The sequence below is a fragment of the Leucoraja erinacea genome, chromosome 30 (genome assembly GCF_028641065.1).
Source record: "Leucoraja erinacea ecotype New England chromosome 30, Leri_hhj_1, whole genome shotgun sequence".
NCBI classification, from domain to species: domain Eukaryota; kingdom Metazoa; phylum Chordata; class Chondrichthyes; order Rajiformes; family Rajidae; genus Leucoraja; species Leucoraja erinaceus.
Window position 1 is genome coordinate 11830411 of NC_073406.1, and position 23934 is coordinate 11854344.

General features: G+C 45.0%; 2 protein-coding genes across 2 annotated transcripts; one reads left to right on the top strand and one right to left on the bottom strand.

Annotated features, from left to right (window-relative positions):
* Nucleotides 1-32: 32 nt before the first annotated feature.
* Nucleotides 33-7868, bottom strand: LOC129711644 (F-box only protein 6-like). Its single transcript, XM_055659443.1, has 6 exons — nucleotides 7719-7868; nucleotides 5235-5554; nucleotides 2685-2811; nucleotides 1922-2017; nucleotides 719-854; nucleotides 33-411 (listed from the first exon to the last, which is right to left on the bottom strand). Exons 2-6 carry the CDS (start codon nucleotides 5491-5493, stop codon nucleotides 277-279), a joined length of 753 nt encoding a protein of 250 aa, XP_055515418.1. The 5' UTR covers nucleotides 5494-5554; nucleotides 7719-7868; the 3' UTR covers nucleotides 33-276.
* Nucleotides 7869-11792: 3924 nt separating this feature from the next.
* Nucleotides 11793-19417, top strand: LOC129711643 (proproteinase E-like). Its single transcript, XM_055659441.1, has 8 exons — nucleotides 11793-11924; nucleotides 13363-13451; nucleotides 14552-14649; nucleotides 15079-15207; nucleotides 15916-16052; nucleotides 17493-17635; nucleotides 18450-18602; nucleotides 19231-19417. Exons 1-8 carry the CDS (start codon nucleotides 11885-11887, stop codon nucleotides 19246-19248), a joined length of 807 nt encoding a protein of 268 aa, XP_055515416.1. The 5' UTR covers nucleotides 11793-11884; the 3' UTR covers nucleotides 19249-19417.
* Nucleotides 19418-23934: the final 4517 nt, after the last annotated feature.

Consider the following 23934-nt stretch of genomic DNA (forward strand, 5'->3'; position numbering starts at 1 on the left):
ACCTTCAAGGTATTAATGCATTGACTATAGAAATGCAAATCAGCTTTTTAATAAAGTCAGAAAGTGCTGGAAACACTCAACACGCAAGAAAGGAAAACAGGATTAACATCTCAGGTCAGGGACCCTGCAAAAACTAGATCCCTTCCCAGATTCTGCTGACCTGCTGAATGTTGGGTGTTTTTAATTTGGATTTACAGCACGTGATATCTTTGCATTTTGTTAACTTGTTGCTGACGTATCTCTTCATGCCCGGCCATATCCTGCTGTCCCTACAGCTCACGGTTCGATGGTAACGCTGCTGTTGGTGACACGGATTCCATACCAGCCCGCCCAGAACTGTGTGTCTTGCCCCTCGTGTGAAAAGTGAACGTACCGAACACCGGGCCCATAGTCTTTGAAGACATGAACCATCTGAAAGAAAAGGTACCACTGTTAGTTATCGCAAAGCACTCAAGAACACATTCTAAAATGTATATTAAAAAGTTGATGAAGAGCAAAGAAAGAGATGTGGAAACCTGCGCAAGGATACATTGAATGGGAAATGGAAAAAGAGGCAATGGAAGAGTTTTTTCCCAGTTTTGACACACCACTGACACCAGCACTAGGATAGACATTTGCTCCAAACCTTGCTATTTGTTAGAGTAAGCATGCAGAGATGCACAAAACTTCTACATTTCTAGATTTAAAAATGGGTTAAAAAGCGAATTAAATGAGCTACCTCGTTCCAGGTTGCATCACTCCACTGGGGGATTGTAATCTTGTTAGACTTGTAGCTCTGGAGAGGGACCTTCTTTTCAGAAAGCAGATTCACATGTAACTTGTAAGTGCAGCCACAGTCCATCCTCGCTGCATACCTGCCACGGGCACACAGAAAGGTACTTCAATAACATAGTGCAAGACAATGCATCAACAGTGTAAGCCACACACAGCCTTCTTCCGAACAATTCTCCAGGCTTACAAAGAATTTACATCACGGAAACAGACAAGTCTGTCCAATTGTCAAAACCTCTAACAATCGTTTCATTAAGCCCAGTGGCTCCTAACCTTATTGAACAAAAGCCCTGCTTATTTTAGATTAGAGATTCAGCATGGATACAGGCCCTTCGACCCAGCAAAGTCCCCACCGACCGCACATTAACATTACCCTACGCACACTACCCTACACATTATCCAACACGCATTAGGGCCAATTTTTACATTTTTAATATACCAAGCCAATTAACCTACAAACCTGGACGTCTTTGGAGCGTGCGAGGAACCCAAAGGTTCCTTGGAGAAAACCCACGCAGGTCACAAGTGAGAACGTAGAAATCCCTACCGACAGCACCCATAGTCAGGACCGAACCCGGGTGTAAGGCAGTAGCTCTACCGCTGCGCCACCGTGCCGCACAATTTGTTCACATTCAATAAAATACACATCCACTCCATAAATGCCTGATTAGTTACATGGACCTTGCGATTGTCCCAAAGACTTATTTTCAGCGTTTGATGGCATGGGTCCTGTACTCGCTGAAGTGCCACCTCCCAGATCTTACTTCTTCTTATGAATCTCCTAGCTAAACCACTTCAATAATGAAATAGGTCAGAAACCACTGCAATCTTTGGAGTCCTCCCACACTCTCTGGGATCATTCAGCCTACTTTTGGAATCACTCATGTACTAAATCCTTCAGTTTCTTTGGAACATTGATAATTTTCCACTCCATTTTCAAAGTTGTTACAGATTTTTGCATACAATTCTTCTATTAACACAATTACTCCACTCAATTAATGTTCATATCCAAACTTTATCCATTCTACTCGATTTATAAATGAGGACAATGATTGTTTGCTAAAATTTAATGTCATTGGCCCGTCCCTATGCACTCCAGTTTCAAACTTCTAATCAATATTCCTGAATGGGAGGACCATTACTTACTTACCAATCTCTCACTACAATTTTCGGTTGAATTTCATCAAGCAATTTTCGCCAACATCCATTTTCCATTAGATCAACGATCTGAGATTTCCGGCAGAGGCTACCAAAGAAAAACAAGAGCATAAAGAGACACCATTTAGTGTGTGGATTTTTATGGGACCATTCACAGCCCCAAGTCAGTCAATAGTGAATCCAGTCTACTTTGCCCAACATGTGGTAAGAATGTGGAACTTATTGCCACAGAGAGTGGTTGAGGCAAACTATGAAGATAAATTGAAGGGAAGATTGGATATGTACATGAAGGAGAAGGAAAGAGATTTCAAGGGAAGTTTTTTTTTGAAGGTTATAGACTGGTTGGATGTGACTACTTTAGTTCAGAGATTCAGCGCAGAATCAGCCCCTTCGGCCCAATAGGTCTGCGCCGACCAGCGATCCCCGGAAAACACTTTTGCTATCCTACACACACTGGGGACAATTTACAATTATACCAAGCCAATTAACCAAAAAACACTTGTACATCTTTGGAGTGTTGGAGGAAATTGGAGCACTCAGAGAAATCTCACGCAGGTCATGGGGAGAACGTACAAACTCCGTACAGACAAGCACCGGTAGTCAGGTTCGAACCCGGTTCTCTGGCGCTGTAAGGCAGCAACTCTACCGCTGCGCCACCATGTCACCTACTGAAGAGGCCTGACTGAAGTTGCAGGAATCACACTGACATTGACCATGATAATATCAGCAGCGAGAGAAGACACAGACGTTCTTACCCATAAGATGTCACAAAAAATTGTTTTACATTTCTGTCAGGAAAGCTAGCTGACTGTTCTCCTGGCAAGTTTTCAATTTTCCAAAGGTCCCCACCATTTTCATCAAGGGTCCAAAACTGAAATCGTTCTGTGTGAACAGAGAATGAAAACGGGCAATGAAAACAGGAACTTGAGGTTCATAATGTCTCATATTGAGTGTGTTGGCAACGTCACATCTTTGTTTGCACTTTAGTGGATGGTATGCAATCCTGAAATTCAGCGGTTTTATAAGTTCTACTTTCTGCTGCACTGCCAATTATTCATTCGTTCAACAACATCCAAACATATCCTCAGTGGACCCTCACACATGCAAAGTCTTCTTCTTCTTGTGTATGGCATGCACAGCCTAACGTTATAGGACAACTTGTTCTATTTGATCTTATTTGATTGTGCACACCAGGTTGATTGCATTTGTCGAAACAGGGCGGACCACGTGAAGGTTGCAATCTCCCACTCCGACATGCAAAGTGATAAATGATCTTCTGAACCAGTGCTCAAAGTTGCCCCTAACATACGTGAGCAGCGTAGATAAAGAATGGGTGAGTGGGGGGAAGAACGTGGAGCAATTGATGATCATGTGAGACAAAATGGAGTCAGAGTCAGAGTCACACAGCATGGCAACAGGCCCTTTGGCCCAACTTGTCCAACTAAGATGCCCCATCTACGCTACTCCCACCTGCCCATGTTTGGCCCGTATCCCACTAAATCCTTTCTATCCATGTACCTGTCTAAATGTCTTTTAAATGTTATTATAGAACTGCCTCAACTACCCTGAAGAAGGTCTGAAGATGGGTGTCTCCAGAGATGCTGCCTGTTCCGCCAAGTTCCACCAGCATTTTTTGTCTGCCTCAACTACCTCCTCCTTGCAGCTCGTACACCCATCACATTTTGTGAAAAAGCTGCCCCTCGGATTCGTATTAAATCTTTCCCCTCTGATCTTAAACCTATGTTGTCGGCTTCTTGATTCCTTTACTCTGGGTAGAAGACTCTGTGCATGTACCCTATCGATTCCCCTCATGATTTTATACATCCCTAAAAGATCACTCCTCAGTGGCCTGCGCTTCAAGGAATAAAGTCCTAACCTGCCCACCTCCCCTTAAGTTCTGGCAGCATCCTCGTAAATCTTCCCTGCACTCTTTCCAGCTTTACTTCCTATAGCATCGCAAATGTTCTACTACGTAGCTGGGGAAGGAGGTGCACTTCTAAAATCAGGTCTTGTAAACAGTGGCGGACTGGGTCTAAAAATATTGGTTGCCAGGAGACAAAGGGGGCCCACTTCATCAGGGGCCCACTTGCCATCGGGCAAGCTGACACCTGGCCAGTCTGCCACTGCTTGTGAACCCATAGCACAGTGTCAGTAACAAGTTATGGCAAAACTAAAGGAAAGCGCTCAGTGGGATCTTGCACTTACATAGCGCCTTCCACCATTTTAACCCATTGTATTTTGAAGTGTAGCTACTGTTGTAATCCAGAAAACACAGGAGCCATGAGCGCATAGCAAGATCCCAGAAGCAGCCATGGGTGACTTACCATATCATTTGATTTTTAGTTTTGGGTAGATATGGGCTAGGCCATTATCCATTTTTCTGCATGTTCTGCTTTTGCGTTGAGATGAAAGGCCATTCAGAGCTCAGATGTATCGCCATATTCATGGGACAATATCTCTGACAGTGTAACACTGTGTCTGCAGGAAAACATTAGCCTCGCAAACTAGAGGGAACTATAATGGGCTGAATCAACTAGTCCATAATTTCCTCATGAAGTGAAAGCAGCAAGTTTCCGTAGAAACCTCCTGCTAAATATCAACCAAAAAAAAATTGTTTTCTTAAAATGTCCCCTTCTTTTTAGACTTTAAAACGTTAGACTAGTGGTCACTACTATCCTACATAAGAGGGACAAATTACAGAAGCCAATTAACCTACAAACCTACACGTCTTTGGAGTGTGGGAAGAAACACATGCAGTCACAGGGAGAACGTACAAACTCCATCCAGACAACACCGTAGTCAGGATCAAACCCTGGGTCTCTGGCGCAGTAAGGCAGCAACTCTACCGCTGCGCCCCACCGTACACAGTGGAAAGTGTACATTTTAGTCCTTAGTAAGTTAACTGTTGATCTCAGGCAAATCCACTCATTGAAACTGGATAGCAAATAAATACAGACCATTTATGATGGGCAAATCATAATTGCTCCTGTGACGAGATTGTTACCAGAGCCTGAATATTATTATACTGAGGACTAATTATTATGGGTTTAAATAAGTCTTGTTAGATTCCGGACTAGGGTAGTTGGGACATGTTGGTCCGAAGGCCTGCTTCCACGCTGTATGACTTGGTGACACTAGGGCAGCGATGGTCAATATATTTTTTTTAAAGGAATCGATTCCAAACGTACCGTTCATCCTGCATTTGTAGGATCCGAGTTTACCTCTGGACTCTCTAAAACCCATGACTCCATCCAACTCACTCAACCAATTCCATACATCAGAGACCCAGTAAAAAATAAACTCACCTTCTGCGCAGGGATTTCTAAGCAGATTTCTCATTAAAGGGCGGAGGAAATAATATTTCATCCAGTTCTCTGGGAATGTATCCCAGCCCCTTCTGAAATATCCTTCACGAAGGCACTTCCTTTTCCAGATGTGTACTTTATCCACCAGGTCCTTCCACGCTCGGCAAACCAGGCGGCACGTCAGGACTAATTCTCTCGCAGGGACATGGGAGAGGAGCACCGTCAGGACATCCTGGTTTAAGTCTCCAATAGTGGGCATGCTTCCAGAGGATGCTTTCCACCCACACCGAGTCCAGGGTCAGGGTCAAACGTCTTTCCAGCTGTAACCCAAATAGTATAAAAGATAAGATTTACATACAAATATTGTGGACTCCACCTTTCATTATTGTTGATTTTTGCTTATCATTTGTCCTATTTACCGTGTATATCTCTCGTTTCCCTTCTCTGACTCTCAGTCTGAAGAAGGGTCTCAACCCAAAACGTCACCTATTCCTTTCCTCCAGAGAAGCTGCCTGACTTGCTGAGTTACTCCAGTTTTTGTGTCTCTTTGGTTTAAACCAGCATCTTACGCATCTCCTTACACATACAATTGTTTTGTGTTTTTTTCCCACCGCCACTGCTTAAAGCCAGCAGGCTTCAAAGTCTTGAACTAATTCGCACAAGCTTACTCTTCTTCTTTATCAGCCCCTTGCTCCTCTAGGGAGCATAGCCCATTGACAAATGTCCTCCACCTCACTCGGTTGTAGGCAGTTGCGGAGGGAGCGGTCTTTGCGGAAGGCAAACATAGGGGGAGATGGGAAGATGGCAACACTGCTCTCTCTCCCCATCCCCGCACTCGCAACAAGGGCAGAGTCCCCCTAGTCCTCACCTTTCACCCCACCAGCCGGCAAAAACAACAAATAATCCTCCGCCATTTCCGCCACCTCCAACGTGACCCCACCACTCGCCACATCTTCCCATCTCCCCCTATGTCTGCCTTCCGCAAAGACCGCTCCCTCCGCAACTCCCTTGTCAATTCTTCCCTTCCCTCCCGTACCACCCCCTCCCCGGGCACTTTCCGTTGCAACCGCAAGAAATGCAACAACTGTCCCTTCACCTCCCCCCTTGACTCCATTCAAGGACCCAAGCAGTCGTTCCAGGTGCGACAAAGGTTCACCTGTATCTCCTCCAACCTCATCTACTGCATCCGCTGCTCTAGATGTCAGCTGATTTACATCGGGGAGACTACGCGGAGGTTGGGCGATCGTTTCGCCGAACACCTCCGCTCAGTCCGCAGTAACCTACCTGAACTCCCGGTGGCTCAGCACTTCAACTCCCCCTTCCCATTCCCAATCCGACCTCTCTGTCCTGGGTCTCATCCATTGCCAGAGTGAGCAACACCGGAAATTGGAGGAACAGCACCTCATATTCCGCCTGTGTTGCTTGCGTCCGGATGGCATGAACGTTGAATTCTCCCAATTTTGCTAGCCCTTGCTGTCTCCTCCGCTTCCTTAACCCTCGAGCTGTCTCCTCCCATCCACCCGCCCTCGGGCTTCTCCGCCTCCCTTTTCCCTTCCTTCTCTCCCCCTACCCCCCATCATCTGAAGAAGGGTTTCGGCCCGAAACGTCGCCTATTTCCTTCGCTCCATAGATGCTGCTGCACCCGCTGAGTTTCTCCAGCATTTTTGTGTCACAGAGATGGGTGACGCTTTGGGTTCAGACCCTTCTTCAGCCTGAATGCCACCTAATCTTGTTCTCCACAGATGCTGCGTTACTCCTCTTCAGACTCCTGGAGCCTGTGTTTAAATTGCCACGGCATACAATGCAATGGATCAAGTGCTGGTAAATTGGATTAGAATTGATGGATACTCAATGGCCTGAGCTGGACCAGGGGCCTGCTACAATGTGATTTGGTCGTGACTGTCTCCATCTTACATGGGGTGGGGAGCAGTCTCTGCAACATCTCCCCACCCCCCACACTAGTGACCCTGGCTCTGGGACCTCACAGAGATCCGCCTCGGGCAGCGAGCAAGACCCTGGGACCCGGGGTCGAGGTCTGCACCGCTTGCGATGGTCCCAGCCCGGGGTTTGCACCTGGTCCCAGCCCGGGGGTTGCACCGGGTCCCAGCCCGGGGGTTGCACCGGGTCCCAGCCCGGGGTTTGCACCGGTCCCAGCCCGGGGTTTGCACCGGGTCCCAGCCCGGGAGAGAGTTAGATTTAGCTCTTAAGGCTAACGGAATCAAGAGATATGGGGAGAAAGCAGGGATTTTTGGATGACCAGCCATGATCATATTGAATGGCAGTGCTGGCTCGAAGGGCCGAATGGCCTACTCCTCCATGTACCCGTGTTTCTATGCATGCACCGCTTGCACCAGGTCCAGGCCCGGTGTCTGCACCGCCTGCACCGCCTCCCAATGCTGGGTCAGTGCCGCTTGCACCAGGTCCCAGTCTGGCTGGGTCTGTCTGCACCAGCTCCCTGCCCTGTCCGTCCGGCCCGTTCCTTACCCCGTCGCCGGCTTTACTCCTCCTCTCCTCTCCTCTCCCTCCCTCCAGTATATTTGCTTCCGCGTTCCCAGGGCGGCTTGGCTGTCACTGTCACTGTCAGTTTCCCCCTGGTCCTCTCTGCTCGTTCGCCAGCCCGCAGCCACCACCGCTCTCCGATTCGCTGTGTAAAATAAAACCCAACCCCTATCCGGAACACAACCGTTGCAGAAAGGGAAATACAATCACGATAGAACCGCTTTGAAACCCAGTGCAAGCTGTTGCATGGATTGGATTAATTTAAAAAATGCATGAAGTCCGCGGCTCCTGCATCCAAAACACAGCAACTTGGAATAAAACTCTGGCAATTTAACCCAGTCTGTTCGTGAAGGGAATTGTTTTTATTTGCACGAGGATGAAGAACATCTTGCCGGGGGAGGGGGGCTGTTTTAATTTGTCATCTACTTTTATTTGTAGCGTGAAACATGAATCATTGTGGGATTGGACCTGTAGCTGGACTTAAAGACTGACTCATGATGGACACAAAACGCTGTGCAGGTCAGGCAGCAACTGGAGAAAATGTGTCGGGTCGAGAGAGACCTTTCTTCAGAGGGAAACTAGAGGTATGAAAAGGTTTAGAATAGATCAGAGATACAGATGATCAAAGTGCCCACAACGGTTACTCCAGCATTTTGGGCCTATCTTTAGTATATTCGCAGTTCCTTTTTATTTACATCACAGACTAGGTGGTTCTCTCAAGTGTAGGATTCCCCTCACAGGGGATCTCCCAATAATGTATGAATTACAGGGAGATTCCAAACAAATTTATAACAAATTTTCCATCAGCATGTTAGACTTCTCTGCTCAGTGAGGAGTGTCAGAGCTTGAGTGGGTTCTGCGAATAAATTAATTAACTGGAAACATTTTCCTATCTACCCATACTTTCCCAGAACACAATAAATGTTGGAAATTTTTAAACTAGTGGATATGGACCAAATGCAGGCACTAGTGTAGCTCGGACATGTTGGCCGGTGTGGGCAAGTTGGGCTGAAGGGCCTGTTTCCACAAGATGTCACTATGACTATGACACTCATTTCACACCATCGTTCAAAGTTAACATCAAATTCAACTATGCCTTGTCATACATCATCCTCAGCATCCCCTTGATTATGTTCATAAATCATAGAAACATTTTGTTGTCTCTGTACTGTACACTGACAATGACAATTAAAATTGAATCTGAATAGGCATATGGACTTGGAGGGATATTGATTATCTTGGCATCCTGCTTGGCACAGACATTGTGGGCTGAAGGGCCTGTTCCTGTGCTGTACTGTTCTATGGTCTATGTTCAAGTGTCTGCAGTCCTGTTGGCTACTTCCTGTGATCCACTGCCTACAGAGGAGCAGGCAACCTGGATCTGCGCTAGTCTAAGTTAAGTCACTTCCAATGGCTTCCTTTTCTGTGGTCTCTGCTACCCTCAATGCCGTTTGGAAATATGTCAGGTGTGCATAGGAATACCAAAACGTAGAACGGACAGCTCAGACACAGCTCTTACAATTTCACTGTACCTTAACTGCTGCATGTGACAATAAACGCCAACTTGAACTTGAATTTGACAATGCTCTTGGTTTATTATTGTCACGGGTACTGAGATACGGTGGAAAAATTTGGTTGGCCTGCCACCCAGGCAAATAATACCATGGATAAGAGATGGCAACAATCAGCCATCTCTATGACTTAGTGCTGTTTGACTCTATGGTTCTAAGTCTCGAAAAAATGCCGCTCAATCAGATGATATGATATTGTCGCTGCCTACTAGCACTAAATGGGAACAATATGGGACCCCTGAGTTCCTCCAGCAGTATGTGTTTTATTGGTATTTATTCCATTCTGACCTGTAATTAGTAGCTGGAATCAGCATCCAGATGCAAGTGTTGCTGAGGTTTTTGGTAAGGTCGTGGCAAAAGTCCGAAGAAGGGTCTCGACCTGAAACGTCACCCATTCCTTCTCTCCAGAGATGTTGCCTGTCATGCTGAGTGTCTGCAGCATTTTGTGTCTATCTTCGGTGTAAACCAACATCTGCAGTTCCTTCCTACACAAGGGTGTTGCAAGTTTGGGACCGATGTTTCAGGGGACACATGGTTGGTGGAATGCGTGATGTACCTGTTGGACGGAGGTTGATTTTCAATCACGTCAACTTCAATTGTCTTCAATGGCAGATCGACAAAGAGAGATGCTGATTCCCAATCACATCATGGGAGAAATAGATCGGGTACACGCACAGAATCTCTTGCCCAGAGTAGGTGAATCAAGGACTAGAGGACATAGGTTTAAGTTGAAGGGAAAAAGATTTAATAGGAATCTGAGGGGTAACATTTTCACACAAAGGGTGGTGGGTGTATAAAACAGGATGCCAGAGGAGGTAGTTGAGGCTGGGACTATCCCAACATTTAAGAAACTGTTAGACTGGTACGTGGATAGGACAGGTTTGGAGGGATATGGACCAAATGCAGGCACTAGTGTAGCTGGGACATGTTGGCCGGTGTGGGCAAGTTGGGCTGAAGGGCCTGTTTCCACAATGTGTCACTATGACTATGACACTCATTTCACACCATCGTTCAAAGTTAACATCAAATTCCACTATGCCTTGTCATACATCATCCTCAGCATCCCCTTAATTATGTTCATAAATCATAGAAGCAAAATTAGGCCATTCGGCCCATCAAGTCTATTCCTTTGTTCAATCATGGCTGATCTATCCCTCTCAGCCCCATTCTCCTGCCTTCTCCCCGTAACCCCTATCATCCGTACTAATCAAGAAATTGTCAAACACCACCTTAAAAATACCCAATGACTTGGCCTCTACAACCGTCTGTGGCAATTAATTTTACAGATTCACCACTCTGTCTAAAGAAATCCCTCCTCATCTCTCTTCTAAAGGTGCGTCTTTTTCCTTTGAGACTTTGCCCTCTGGTCCTAGACTTTCTCACTAGTGGAAACATCCCCTCCGCATCCCCGTACCCAGGCCTTTCACCTTTCGGTAAATTTCAATGCGGTCCCCACTCATCCTTCTCTCCAGCGAGTACAGGTCCAGTGCCATCAAACGATCATCACGCATTAATCCAATCATCCCTGGGCTCATTCTTGTAAACCTCCTCTGGACCCTCTCCAACACCAGCACATCCTTCCTCAGAAGGTACACAAAAATGCTGGAGAAACTCAGCGGGTGCAGTAGCATCTATGGAGCGAAGGAAATAGGCAACGTTTCGGCCCGAAACGTTGCCTATTTCCTTCGTTCCATAGATGCTGCTGCACCCGCTGACTTTCTCCTGCATTTTTGTGTACCTTTGATTTACCAGCATCTGAAGTTCCTTCTTAAACATCCCTCCTCATATATAGAAACATAGAAACATAGAAAATAGGCGCAGGAGTAGGCCCTTCGAGCCTGCAAGCCATTCAATATGATCATGGCTGATCATCCAACTCAGTATCCTGTACCTGCTTTCTCTCCATACCCCCTGATCCCTTTAGCCACAAGGGCCACATCTAACTCCCTCTTAAATATAGCCAATAAACTGGCCTCAACTACATTATGTGGTAGTGAATTCCAGAGATTCACCACTCTTTGTGTAAAAAATGTTTTTCTCATCTCAGTCCTAAAAGATTTCCCCTTTATCCTTAAACTGTGACCCCTTGTTTTGGACTTCCCCAACATCGGGAACAATCTTGCTGCATCTAGCCTGTCCAACCCCTTAAGAATTGTGTAAGTTTCTATAAGATCCCCCCTCAATCTTCTAAATTCTAGCGAGTACAAGCCGAGTCTATCCAGTCTTTCTTCATATGAAAGTCCCGACATATGGGGCACAAAGATGAGATCAACAAATTTGCTGAACTGAGATCGAGCTACTGTTTAGTTTAATGCAGTCCTCGCTAATCAGTAGATTTGGGACAGTTCCCTCTAACCGGTGATGGGGAAGGTGACCCTGTATAAGAAAACAGTCCTGTGGCAGGTGGTAGACTGTATAAACAGCACAACCTTGACACTGAAATCTCAAACTGTTTACCTTTCCATTTTGTGTGGGAAGTGAACAGCCATCAACGTTACTAAAATGCCTGAAGCATCCAAAAGATAGTTGCCTGCAGAGTATATAAAGTGACCAACTCCTGCACTGCAACACGGCAGAAAAATGTACCAGCTGCTGCTCATTGTACTGCTTGCAGCGCGGGGTAAGTCTTGAGTTGTGTACACAAGGAACCGCAGATGCTGGTTAATACAGTAAAGGACACAAGTGCTGGAGTAACTCAGCAGGTCAGGCATCATCTCTGGAGAACATGGACCATGTTCAGTTTCGGTCATCCTGCCATGGAAAAGATGTTGTTAAACTTGAAAGGGTGGAAGGAAGAATTACGAGGATGTTAACAGGCCTTGGGAGCCTAAGCTCCTGGGAGAGGTTGGGCAGGCTAGGACTTTATTGAAGCACAAGAGGCTGAGGGGTGGCATTATAGAGTTGTGTAAGATCACGAGGGGAATAGATAGGGTGAATGCAGAGTCTTTAACCCAGAGAAGGGGAATCAAAAACCAGAGAACATGGTTTTCAAGGTGAGAGGGAAAAGATCTAATAGGAGTGTGAGGGGCAACATTTTTTGGTGGTGGATGTATGGAACGAGTTGGCAGAGGAGGTAGTAGAGGCAGGTACAATAAAAACATTTAAAAGACATTTGGACAGATGGAACTGAAAGGATTAGAGGGATATGGGCCAAATGCAGGGAGGTGTGACTGGTGCAGATGGGCATCTTGGTTGGCATGGGCAAGTTGGATCGAAGGGCCTATCTCTGTGCTGCATGATTCTATGACTAAGTCTCCAGACGATGCCATCCAATCAGTTAACACAGTATGACTTTGTCACTGTACACTAGCACTAAATGGGAATAACAATGTCCTAGAAATGCTCTTCTTCCTTTCTTTAATGGCATTGTAACAACATTGTGGGTCATTGCAAATGTGCTTTGATAAATGCCACTAATTTGCTTTAAGATTTCCCTTACAGTGCAATTGAGTTTTCCATTTAATGTCCACAAGAACCGATACTGTCTGCTTCAGTTCATCCATGTGTTGCAAGATCCAATAAGTGCTGGACATTGTCCTAATAGATTAAATTTACACAGCTGACCTTTATGTCTAATATTGATCTGAAAAAAAAATGAAGAAGGGTCTTGATCTGATTTGTCACCCATTCCTTCTCTCCAGAGATGCTGCCTGTCCAGCTGAGTTACTGCAGCTTTTTGTGTCTTTGTTCTGTTGATCTAACCACCCTGCTTTGTGGAATTATGGATGGTTTTGTTTTTTGGCCCGTATCTGCTGTTGTCGAGGAGTTTGCTGGCCCATTCGAAGATGACAAGGATTTGTACTTCACTTTAGTGCTACATTGGAATAATTAATTGAATTCTGCAATTGACTATCATGATGCGATGTTCTTCTTCTAGCGTATGGCGTGCACAGCCTAAAGTTGTAGGACAATTTGTTCTATTTGATCTTATTTTATTGTGCACGCCAGGTTGATTGCATTCGTTGAAGCAGGGCGGACCACGTGAAGGTTGCAATCTCCCACCCCTTGTGATGCATTGCTTCGAATGAACTGTTAAAGTTTGATTCCTGTAATTCCAGCTTCGGCCTGCGGAATGAGCAGTTACCCTCCTTATTTCTCCAAGGTGGTAAATGGAATCGATGCAAGGCCGTATAGCTGGCCATGGCAGGTGAGAATGTACTGACCCTTAAGCACAAAGAGCACAAACACCTTATATATTGGAAATCAGAGTTGGAACAAATGGGCACAAAATGCTGGAGTAACTCAGCGGGACAGGCAGCATCTCTGGAGAGAGGAACGGGTGGCGATTTGGATTGAGCGCCTGGGGAGAGGGTGGCATGGAGATATGAAAGGGTAAGGTGTGAAAACACAGATCAAAGGAAACGGTGATCAAGGAAATGTAGAATGGTACAGTGTTTAGTTTAGAGATACAGTGTGGAAACAGGCCCTTTGGCCCACCGAGTCAGTGATCCCCGCATATTAACACTATCCTACACAAACTTGGGACAATTTTTACATTTAACCAAGGCAAGTTACCTACAAACTTGTACGTCTTTGGAGCGTGGGAGGAAACCGAAGATCTCGGAGAAAACGCACGTGGTCACGGGGAGAATGTACAAACTCTATACAGACAGCAAACGCAGTCAGGATTGAACCCAGGTCTCCAGCGCTGCAAGAGCTGTAATGCAGCCATTCTACCGCTGTGCCACTGTGCTGTGCCGTTAGCTGAGGGGAAGGTGACAACGAGGCATACAATCAGTAATATTTAATCAGGAGGATATTGGAACTAGTCGGTGAACTGGGATGGAGGAGGGACGGAGAGAGAGGTAAAGCAAGGGTTACATGTAGTTAGAGAAATCAATGTTCATACTGCTGGGTTGTAAGCTGCCCAAGCGAAATATGAGGTGTTCCTCCAACCTGCGTTGGGCCTCACTCTGACAGTGGAGAAACAAATGGGAAGTTTCTGATGGATCATGACTCGAACGTTGTCTGGCCATTTTTCTCCACAGATGCTGCCTGACCCGCTGAGTTTCTCCAGCAGTTTGCATTTTATTGGGAAATGTAAAACATCAGTCAGTATCTGTGGAATGAACAAGGTTGACCTGTGGAAGCTGAGAGGCCTCTGAGCATTTCAAGCTTCTTCTGCTACAGACTCACAAATATCTTACAAAGACAGGGCACAGCCAAAGGCTGATCAGGAAATGGGAGAAGATACCAGGTGCCCAAGTAGAAGAAAAGATTAAAGTATATGCTTTTGTTCACTATTAGGTTTCTTTAGAAGTTGGATATGGCAATTCATTTTCTCACACTTGTGGTGGAACGCTGATTTCTTCAAATTGGGTTATGACAGCAGGACACTGCATCTCGTGAGTATGGCGGCAACATCGATATATTTCTTTCCTTTCTTCCCCAAGACCTGATTTTAGCGGCCGCTGCCTCACGTCACCAGAAACCTGGGTTGGGTCATGACATTGGGAACTGTCTGTGTGGAGTTTGTACGCTCTCGCTGTGTGACTGCGTGCATTTCCCCCGGGTGCTCTGGTTTCCTCCTACATCCCAAAGATGTACAGCTCTGTAGGGTTAATTGGCCTCTTTTTGAGTAAAATTACCCATAGTTTGTAAGGAGTGGATGAAAAAGTGGGACTGGGAAGAACAGGTGCAAATGGGTGACTGATGGTCAGCATGGTCTTGATGGGCTGAAGGGCCTGTTTCCATGCTGTATCTTAAAACTTAACTACAATAAACATCCCAGGGGCAAATGCGGTTTATATTTGTTGCAACTTTTCTGTTGGCAGCCTTGGACAGACCTACCGTGTGGTACTGGGAGAATACGAACGGCATGTGTATGAGACTGGAGAGCAGATCTTAAATCCCAGTGGCATCTTTGTTCATCCAGATTGGAATGAAAAATGTGTTTCCTGCGGGTAAGTCATGGCACAGTTTGAATCTTATTATTGAATCATTTCATTGTCTTCATGCTTGTTGTAATGGAGCATGCAAAAATACAGTCAAGGGTTACATACACAAAATGCTGGAGTAACTCAGTGGCTACATACACTTCTCAGATACATCCCATACAGGCCTGAAACAGGTGGAAGTGTGGAAATTGAGTGTAATGTTAGCTTATCTGAGTTTGGCAGATGGATAGAACATAAAAGAGTAGAGAGACACAAAATGCAGGAGTAACTCAGCGGGACAGGCAGCATCTATGGGGAGAAGGAATGGGTGACGTTTTGGGTCAACACACTTCTTCAGACTGAACTTCAGACTGAAGGGACTCGACCCGAAACGAGATCCTTCTCTCCAGAGATGCTGCCTGTTTCTCTGAGTTACTCCACATTTTGTGTCTATCTTCGATTTAAACCAGCATCTGCAGTTCTTTCCTACTTAGAACAGTAAAGGGCCTGTCCCACTTGGGCGTCATTTGCGCTATATTATTTACGCGTCACTGCGCCCATGGATTCTATGGGCTGAAGGGCCCATTTCACTACTAAAGACTATAAATTGAACTCAGCGGATAGATGTGTGATGGAATCTGGGGTAGAGGATTGGAATGTGGGGAGAATAAGATGAGGTTAGCATACCTGTGTGTTTGTTTGCTGGTGCAAGCAGGAATTTCCATTCTTTTGCAGGAACGACATCGCTCTAATCAAGCTCTCGAAGGAGGCCATCTTGAATGACCATGTCCAGCTTGCTTGTATTCCACCTTACAACTCTGTTCTTGCCAATTACGCTTATTGCTACATCACCGGATGGGGTCGACTTTCCAGTAAGTCAGCACAAATTGTTCAAGTCCTGTTTTCAGGTGAAAGGTTAGCAATGTCAAACATGAACATTCTTCTCCCCCCCATGGATGCTGCTTGACCTACTAAGTATTTCCAGACATTTCTTTTTTTTTTTTCACTGGTCTTCCTAAATGATTGTAAGTTGAAGGGAGGGAGCTTGATGCAGGTGGACAGAGATGGGTGAATGGAGACTTTGAGGAGCATGTAGTAGGATGGTAGAGAGGCTATTACTCATGGAGGGAATTTCTAACTAAAACGCAGAGATTTTATACTAAAACCAGTGTAATTTGGGAAGCACAGTGGTAATAGATGAGCTGACTGTGGCAAGCAGCAAAAATGTGAATGAGTTAGACAGGTACATGGATAGGACAAGTTTGGAGGGATATGGACCAAACACAGGCAGGTGGGACTACTGTAGCTGGGACATGTTGGCCGGTGTGGGAAAGTTGTGCCGAAGGGCCCGTTTCCACAATGTATCACTCTAGGACTCTATGAGTTGAAGTATAGAGAGTAGATAGAAGCTGAACGAACAAAATTGTTGGATCAGGTACTGAGGTTAGTATGAACAGGTATATAAAAAAAAACACTTTTGTGTTCAGCTGCCTCTGAAGTTAAATATGATTCAGCTGGACTAATAATGTCAGTTAAATGATTAAGGTCCTGTCATATGTGAGGGTGCGACGAGGAACTTTGCTCTTTACACAAAGTGCATAGAAATAGAACAGCACGCCACAGGAACTGGACCTTCAGACCAACATTTCTGTGCCGAACATGATGTCAAGACCAACTCTTATCTGCCCGCACATAATCCATATCCCTCCATTTTCTAAATATCCACATACGTATCCAAAATAATAAATGCCACGATTGTATCTGGCTTTATTTTTTACTTTGTTAGTCGGGAATTCTCGTAGATGTTCGTTGGTTGCCAAGCACACTGTTTCCGTACAGAGAACTTCCAATGGCGTGGTGGGAATTTCCACCTTTTCCTTCTTCCCATAGGCAATTCGGACTGTAAACGCCTATCTCACCAGGGACTAACTCTACAGAACGTTTTTCCTTCTATTATTTATTATGTAAAAGAATATGTGTGTTATGATTGTGTTTATAATTTGTTTGGTTGTTTTGTTGTTTGTCTTTTGCACAAAAGTCCGCGAGCATTGCCACTTTCATTTCACTGCACATCTCGTATGTGTATGTGACAAATAAACTTGACTTGACTTGATAAACTTGACTTGACTAGGCATGGTGGGAATCAACCCTTTGCCAAAGGGAGGAATGGAGGTATCTGGGCTGATTAGTGAAACTCCATACTACTGATGCAACTTACTTAGGCGAACTTACATGGTTGCTTTTTTGATACAGGTATATCTGACAATTCACCTTCAGGACTGAATTTTTTTTGTTTGTCTCGGTCATTATAGCGAATGGACAATTCGCAGCTAAGCTGCAGCAAGCCTATGTACCTGTCATTGACTATGCCCACTGCAGCAACAGCGATTGGTGGGGGAGCACTGTGAAAAAGACCATGGTTTGTGCCGGAGGTGCTGAAAAGTCTGGATGCAATGTACGTAATAATTCAAGAGCTTTATTTGTGCTTACTGAAGCTGGAGATAAGACGCGGTCTTCCACAGAGTTAACTGTAGCACACAGACTCCATCCAGCAGCTTGTACACGGAGAAGATTCGGAGTCCGCTGCGGGTGTGCCGGTCCGCATAATGCTGCAAAATTAAAATGTTATCGTTAAATAGACAATAGGTGCAGGAGTAGGCCATTCGGCCCTTCGAGCTAGCACCGCCAATCAATGTTGATCATGGCAGATCATCCCCAATCAGTACCCCGTTCCTGCCTTCTCCCTCTGACTCCTCTATCTTTAACATCTTGGACAAGAATGCTTTTTTGTAATAATCATATATTAAATAATAGCATGCTAACATTTATTTAATCTTTGTGTACACTTTGTTAAGTGTAGTTTAGAGATACAGCGTGGAAACAAGCCCTTCGGCCCACCGAGTCCGCGCAAACCCCGTACACAAGGACTATCCTGTACAGTAGGGACAATTTACAAATCTTTACCAAAGCCAATTAACCTACAAACCTGTACGTCTTTGGAGTGTGGGAGGAAACCGGAGCACCTGGGGAAAACCCACGCAGCCATGGGGAAAATGTATAAAATCCGTACAGACAGCACCCGTAATCAGGATCAAACCCGGGTCTCTGGCAATGTAAGGCAGCAACTGTACTGCGATGTGAAGTGGGTCATTTTGACAAGGTATCTTGGAGAACATCCAACTCATGCAGAGTTGTACTAGAGTGTGAGTTGACAACTACCATAGTGAAAGGAATTAAAACATTGAAACGTTTGATCTTGTTTTATTCAGGGAGACTCAGGTGGACCTTTGAACTGTAAAGGTTCTGATAACCGTTGGTACGTTCATGGAGTGAACAGTTTTGTGTCGCCCTCCGGATGTAACACCAAAATGAAGCCTACTGTCTTTACCCGGGTTTCCGCCTTCAATTTGTGGATTAATCAGGTACATACCGTTTACAGGTTGAATGTTAATACTTCTCTCCTGTTACACAACTAAAAGTCAGAGAAGAACCATCTATTGTAGCCATGTCAAAGATAGAAACAAAAATCTGGAGTAACTCAACGGGACAGGCAGCATCCCTGGAGCGAAGAAATGGGTGGCGTTTCGGGTCGAGACCTTTGTCAGTGTATTCGTTCTCCTGTCCCGTATCTTCACATCTCATTTTCTTTACTCTTGAATACTCTCGAGGCAGGAGGATGAGGTTCACATAGATAAGCCACGATTAGATTTGATGGGGTGAATGGCATAATTCTACTCCTATCACTTATCAACTTATGAATCAATTTTTTTTCAAATTCAATACCCATTTTTTGTTTATTTACCAAATGATTAATAGTCTTGAGTTCTAGGAGAATATTTAATAGTCTTGAGTTCTAGGTGAGACAGGTATAAGAAAGCTATTGATTTCCAGCCAGGAAAATTGGTATTGTGAACTTTGGTAATAAAATTTGGAAAAGTAACTGAGGTTAGGTACATCATACACGATAGACTAAGTGTGCAGCAGGATGTTCAGATATTTTGTCATTTTAGTGGAAAGTCGTGTAATTAATCTTTATTTCCCTTCTTTCAGGTCATGAACTCCAACTAATGGAAGAAGAGAACGATCTTCATCAATTTGTTGGTAGACAAAAATGCTGGAGAAACTCAGCGGATGAGGCAGCATCTATGGAGCGAAGGGAATAGGCAACGTTTCGGGCCAAAACTCTTCTTCATCAATTTGTTGTTCAATTAGCAATAAACAAAATCATGAAGTTAAATTTGCTGTTTGCGATTTTTTGTTAAGTCATTCTGTAAATGCTGGCAGATTTTTAGTTTCGACTAGAGTGGAAATGTTTCTTTGAAATGTTGTGATCCCTGAACAATAACATTATTGACATTGAAGCGCTCCAGGCAAACAGTCTCAAATGTTATCAAGATTGAAAGAGAAGAGGTGCATGGAACAGTGAAGCATAGGAACAAACTTTTTGTGTCAAACCTGATGTTAAACTCATCTCCTCTGCTGCTCGTGATCCATATCCCTTTATACCCTCATTATCCACGTGCCTATCTGAAAGCCTCTGAAATACCTCTCCTATCTGCTCCCACCATCACCCCAGCCAATGCCTTGCAGGCACCCACCCCGATCTGTGTAAACAAAAGTGACCACACTCATCTTTAAACCATAGTGCTGTATCTCCCAGTCTTTGATCTTTTCCCCAGACTGTCTACCCTATCTATGCCTCTCATAATTTTGATAAACTTTATTCAAGTCTGTCTCCCCTCCAGAGAGAAGTATCCAGGTTTGTCCAACCTCGTTATAGCTAATAGCCTCTCATTTCGGTAAACTTCTTGGTATTGCCTGCATGGATTTTGATATAGTCCCTCATGGTAGAAGAAAGGAGTAAATGGGGGAAAAAAACTCTTAACTTATGTTATCACCACAATACGTTTCTTAGATTTAATTCACAGATCTCTCCTTACAAGGTATCATTTTGATCAATGATGACTCTTATTCGGTCTGAGCCCCATTTCCTGTGCAAAACCCCCAATGTGAATTAGATGAACAACAGCTACTCAGAAGTAGTGGTTAAAAAACACATAGTTTGGTTTTCAAATGTCAACAGCTTGAGAGAATTGATGGCCGTTGAATTAGAGTGAAGTATGTGTGTGAGTGCGGAAGTAGTCGGTAATCATGCAAATAGCAAGATTCAAGATTCAAGAGAGTTTATTGTCATGTGTCCCAGATAGGACAATGAAATTCTTGCTTTGCTTCAGCACAACAGAATATAGTAGGCATGAATACAGAACAGATCAGTGTGTCCATATATCATTATATACATTTATACACATATGAATAAATAAACAGATAAAGTAAATAAACAGATAATGGGCTATTAATGTTCAGAGTTTTGTTTGAGGAGTTTAATAGCCTGATGGCTGTGGGGAAGAGGGCTATTCCTGAACCTGGACGTTGCAGTCTTCAGGCTCCTGTACCTTCTACCTGAAGGTAGCGGGGAGATGAGTGTGTGGCTAGGATGGTGTGGGTCCTTGATGATGCTGGCAGCCTTTTTGAGGCAGCGACTACGATAGATCCCCTCGATGGTAGGGAGGTCAGATCCGATGACGGACTGGGCAGTGTTTACTACTTTTTGTGGTCTTTTCTGCTCCTGGGCGCTAAAGTTGCCGAACCAAGCCACGATGCAACCGGTCCGCATGCACTCTATTGTGCACCTGTAGAAGTTAGAGAGAGTCCTCCTTGACAAACCAACTCTCCGTAATCTTCTCAGGAAGTAGAGGCACTGATGTGCTTTCTTTATAATTGCATCAGTGTTCTCAGACCTGGTGAGATCTTCAGAGATGTGCACGCCCAGGAATTTGAAGCTCTTAACCCTTTCCACCATCGACCCGTTGATATAAACAGGACTGAGGGTCCCCATCCTACCTCTTCCAAAGTCCACAATCAGTTCCTTGGTTTTGCTGGTGTTGAGGGCCAGGTTATTGTGCTGGCACCATTTGGTTAGTCGGTCGATCTCTCTTCTATACTCTGACTCGTCCCCATCAGTGATACGTCCCACAGCAGTGGTGTGGTCAGTGAACTTGATGTTGGAGTTTGCACTATGACCGGCTATGTAGTCATGAGTATGGAGTGAGTACAGCGGGGTGCTGAGCGCGCAGTCTTGAGGTGTTCCCATGCTGATTGTTATCGAGGCTGACACCTTTCCACCAATTCGAACATTCTGGTCTGTAAATGAGGAAGTCGAGGCTCCAATTGCAGAGCATATCAATTTATTTTAAAGATATTGTCATATTTTACACAGCATGAAGGGAAGCTAATCAGCTCATTTGGACTATGGCAGCTCTTCAAGTTTAGTTTAGTTTAGTTTAGAGATACAGCTCGGAAACAGGACCTACGGGCCATTGAGTTTGTGCCGACCAGCGATCCCCGCACATTAACACTGTCCTACACACACTGGGGACAATTTTCTATTATGCCGTGCCAATTAACCTACAAGCCTGTTTGTTTTTGGAGTGTGGGAGGAAACCGGAGTACCCGTGGAAAACCCACATGGTCACAGGGAGAAGGTACAAAAACCCGTACAGACAGCACCCGTGGTCAGGATCGAACCTGGGTCTCTGGCGCTATAAAGCAGCAACTCTACCGCTGTGCCTCTGAGTTACCCTATCGTCTCACTGTGTTCCAATTATCTCACTCATCAACTTATTTTTCTGTTACCTGTTCTCTCCCACATTCCCATCAACTCCCCCGTCCCCGCACCCCCTCCTCCCGCTGCTTTTTCTTCCTGTGGCTTCAGTCCTTTCTGTTGCACAACGTCATGCCATGATTGCCCTGAGGATCCTGCCTGGTGAATACTGATAGACCTCTTCAGGCCACTCCTGGCAGCCGAAGCTCAGCCTGCGTTTGCCGCTCGCTTGTTCGGTGATACCCGCTGGAAATATTAATGCAGACGGGTGATTCTCATAGTGCCACAAGTTCACAAGTTATAGGAATTGAATTAGGCCATTCAGCCTATCTACGCCATTCAATCATAGCTGATCTCTGCCTCCTAATTCCCATTATCCTGCCTTCTCCCCATAACCCTTTGACACTCGTTCTAATCAAGAATTTGTCTGTCACTGCCTTCACAATATCACTGACTTGGCCTCCCCAGTCCCACTGTGGCAATGAGTTCCACCAATTTCCTATCCTCTGGCTAAAGAAGTTCCTCCTCACCTCCTTTATAAAAGAGTGCCCTTTAATTCTGGTCCTATACTCTGCCACCAGTGGTGACATCCTTTCCACATCCACTCTATTTATGCCTTTCATTATTCTGTAAGTTTCAATGAGGTCCCCCCTCAATCTTCTAAACTCCAGCGAATAGAGGCTCAACTAAATTTGAAGGAGCTCTTACTTTCCCCATTGTTTCCAAACAACCATCGACTGAGGTGCCATGTGTAGGCATTTCACTGTCACAGGGTGAATGCATTACAGCAGCTCGGAGTGACACAGTGGCTCTGCGGTAGAGTTGCTGCCTTACCGAGCCAGAGACCTGGGTTCAATCCAGACTACGGGTGCTTTCTGCACAGAGTTTGTACGTTCTCCTTGTGACCTATGTGGGTTTTCTCTGGGAATTCCAGTTTCCTCCCACATTCCAAAGATGTATATGTTTGTAGGTTAATTGGCTTCAGTAAAATCATAAATTGTCCCGAGTGTGTGTAGGATAGTGTTTGTGTGGGGGTTTTGCGGGTCCATGCGGACTCGGTGGGCCCAAGGGCCTATTTCCGTGCTGTATCTCTAAACTAAACTAATCTAAACTAAACTAAACTAAAGCAGTTCACTGGGACTTGGGAAATGGCTGAATCGGCTGTAACTAAACATCAGCTGAACAGTGGTAGATTCAGATGGAATGGAACTTCTTCCAGAGTACAGGTATTCCTGCTTGATCTGAGAGAGCACAGTCCTGACTAACACAGTGTGATTGTCCATTAGGAGCCATGCAGAGCCAAGCCCACCACAGACAGGCATCATCCCATCATCATACGCATGATCTCTCCTTATGTATGTGGGTGTGGTTGGTGGGGCCCTGGAAAGGTTTTGAGGTTAAATACTGACAGTGGTGGTCATGTTGAAAGCCTCCGGAGATCTGGCTAGCTGTTCCCAGCAGACAGTCTGGATGCCCTGAGGCTGGTGCCACTCTAAAGCCAGATCACATTGCTTCTCCCCTCTTTGTTGACTGCCTGCTGACCGCCTGTAATTGAACTTCTTCTTCTTGCGTATGGCGTGCACAGTCTAAAGTTGTAGAAAACTTGTTCCATTTGATCTTATTTCATTGTGCACGCCAGGTTGATTGCATTCGTGGAAACAGGGTGGACCACGTGCAGGTTGTAATCTCTCATCCCCTGTATTTGATGAAAGCAGGGTAGTAGATGCATCCATAAGCACTTTGGAAAAGCACTTGCTATGGTCCTGCATAGTAGGCTCGTCTGGAGGATCACTGCAAACAAGATCCAAGGCCGATAGAGGTGTACAAAATTATAAGAGGCATAGGTAGGATAGTTAGTCAGAATCTTTTCCCATTGTAGGAATATCAGTGGAGGAAGTAGCTGTTACATTTCTTGGATAAATCTAAATGTGCAGGTGTGTTCTGTTGTTTTCCATCCCACATTTTTCACCTTCATTGACAACATTGCGGTCTCTCTGCACATTTATTTGATTTAATTGTATACTTTAGATAGGAGGTATTTTTTAATCATTACATAATAGCCTTGGTGAGAAGGAAAGTTTCAATGGGAGCTT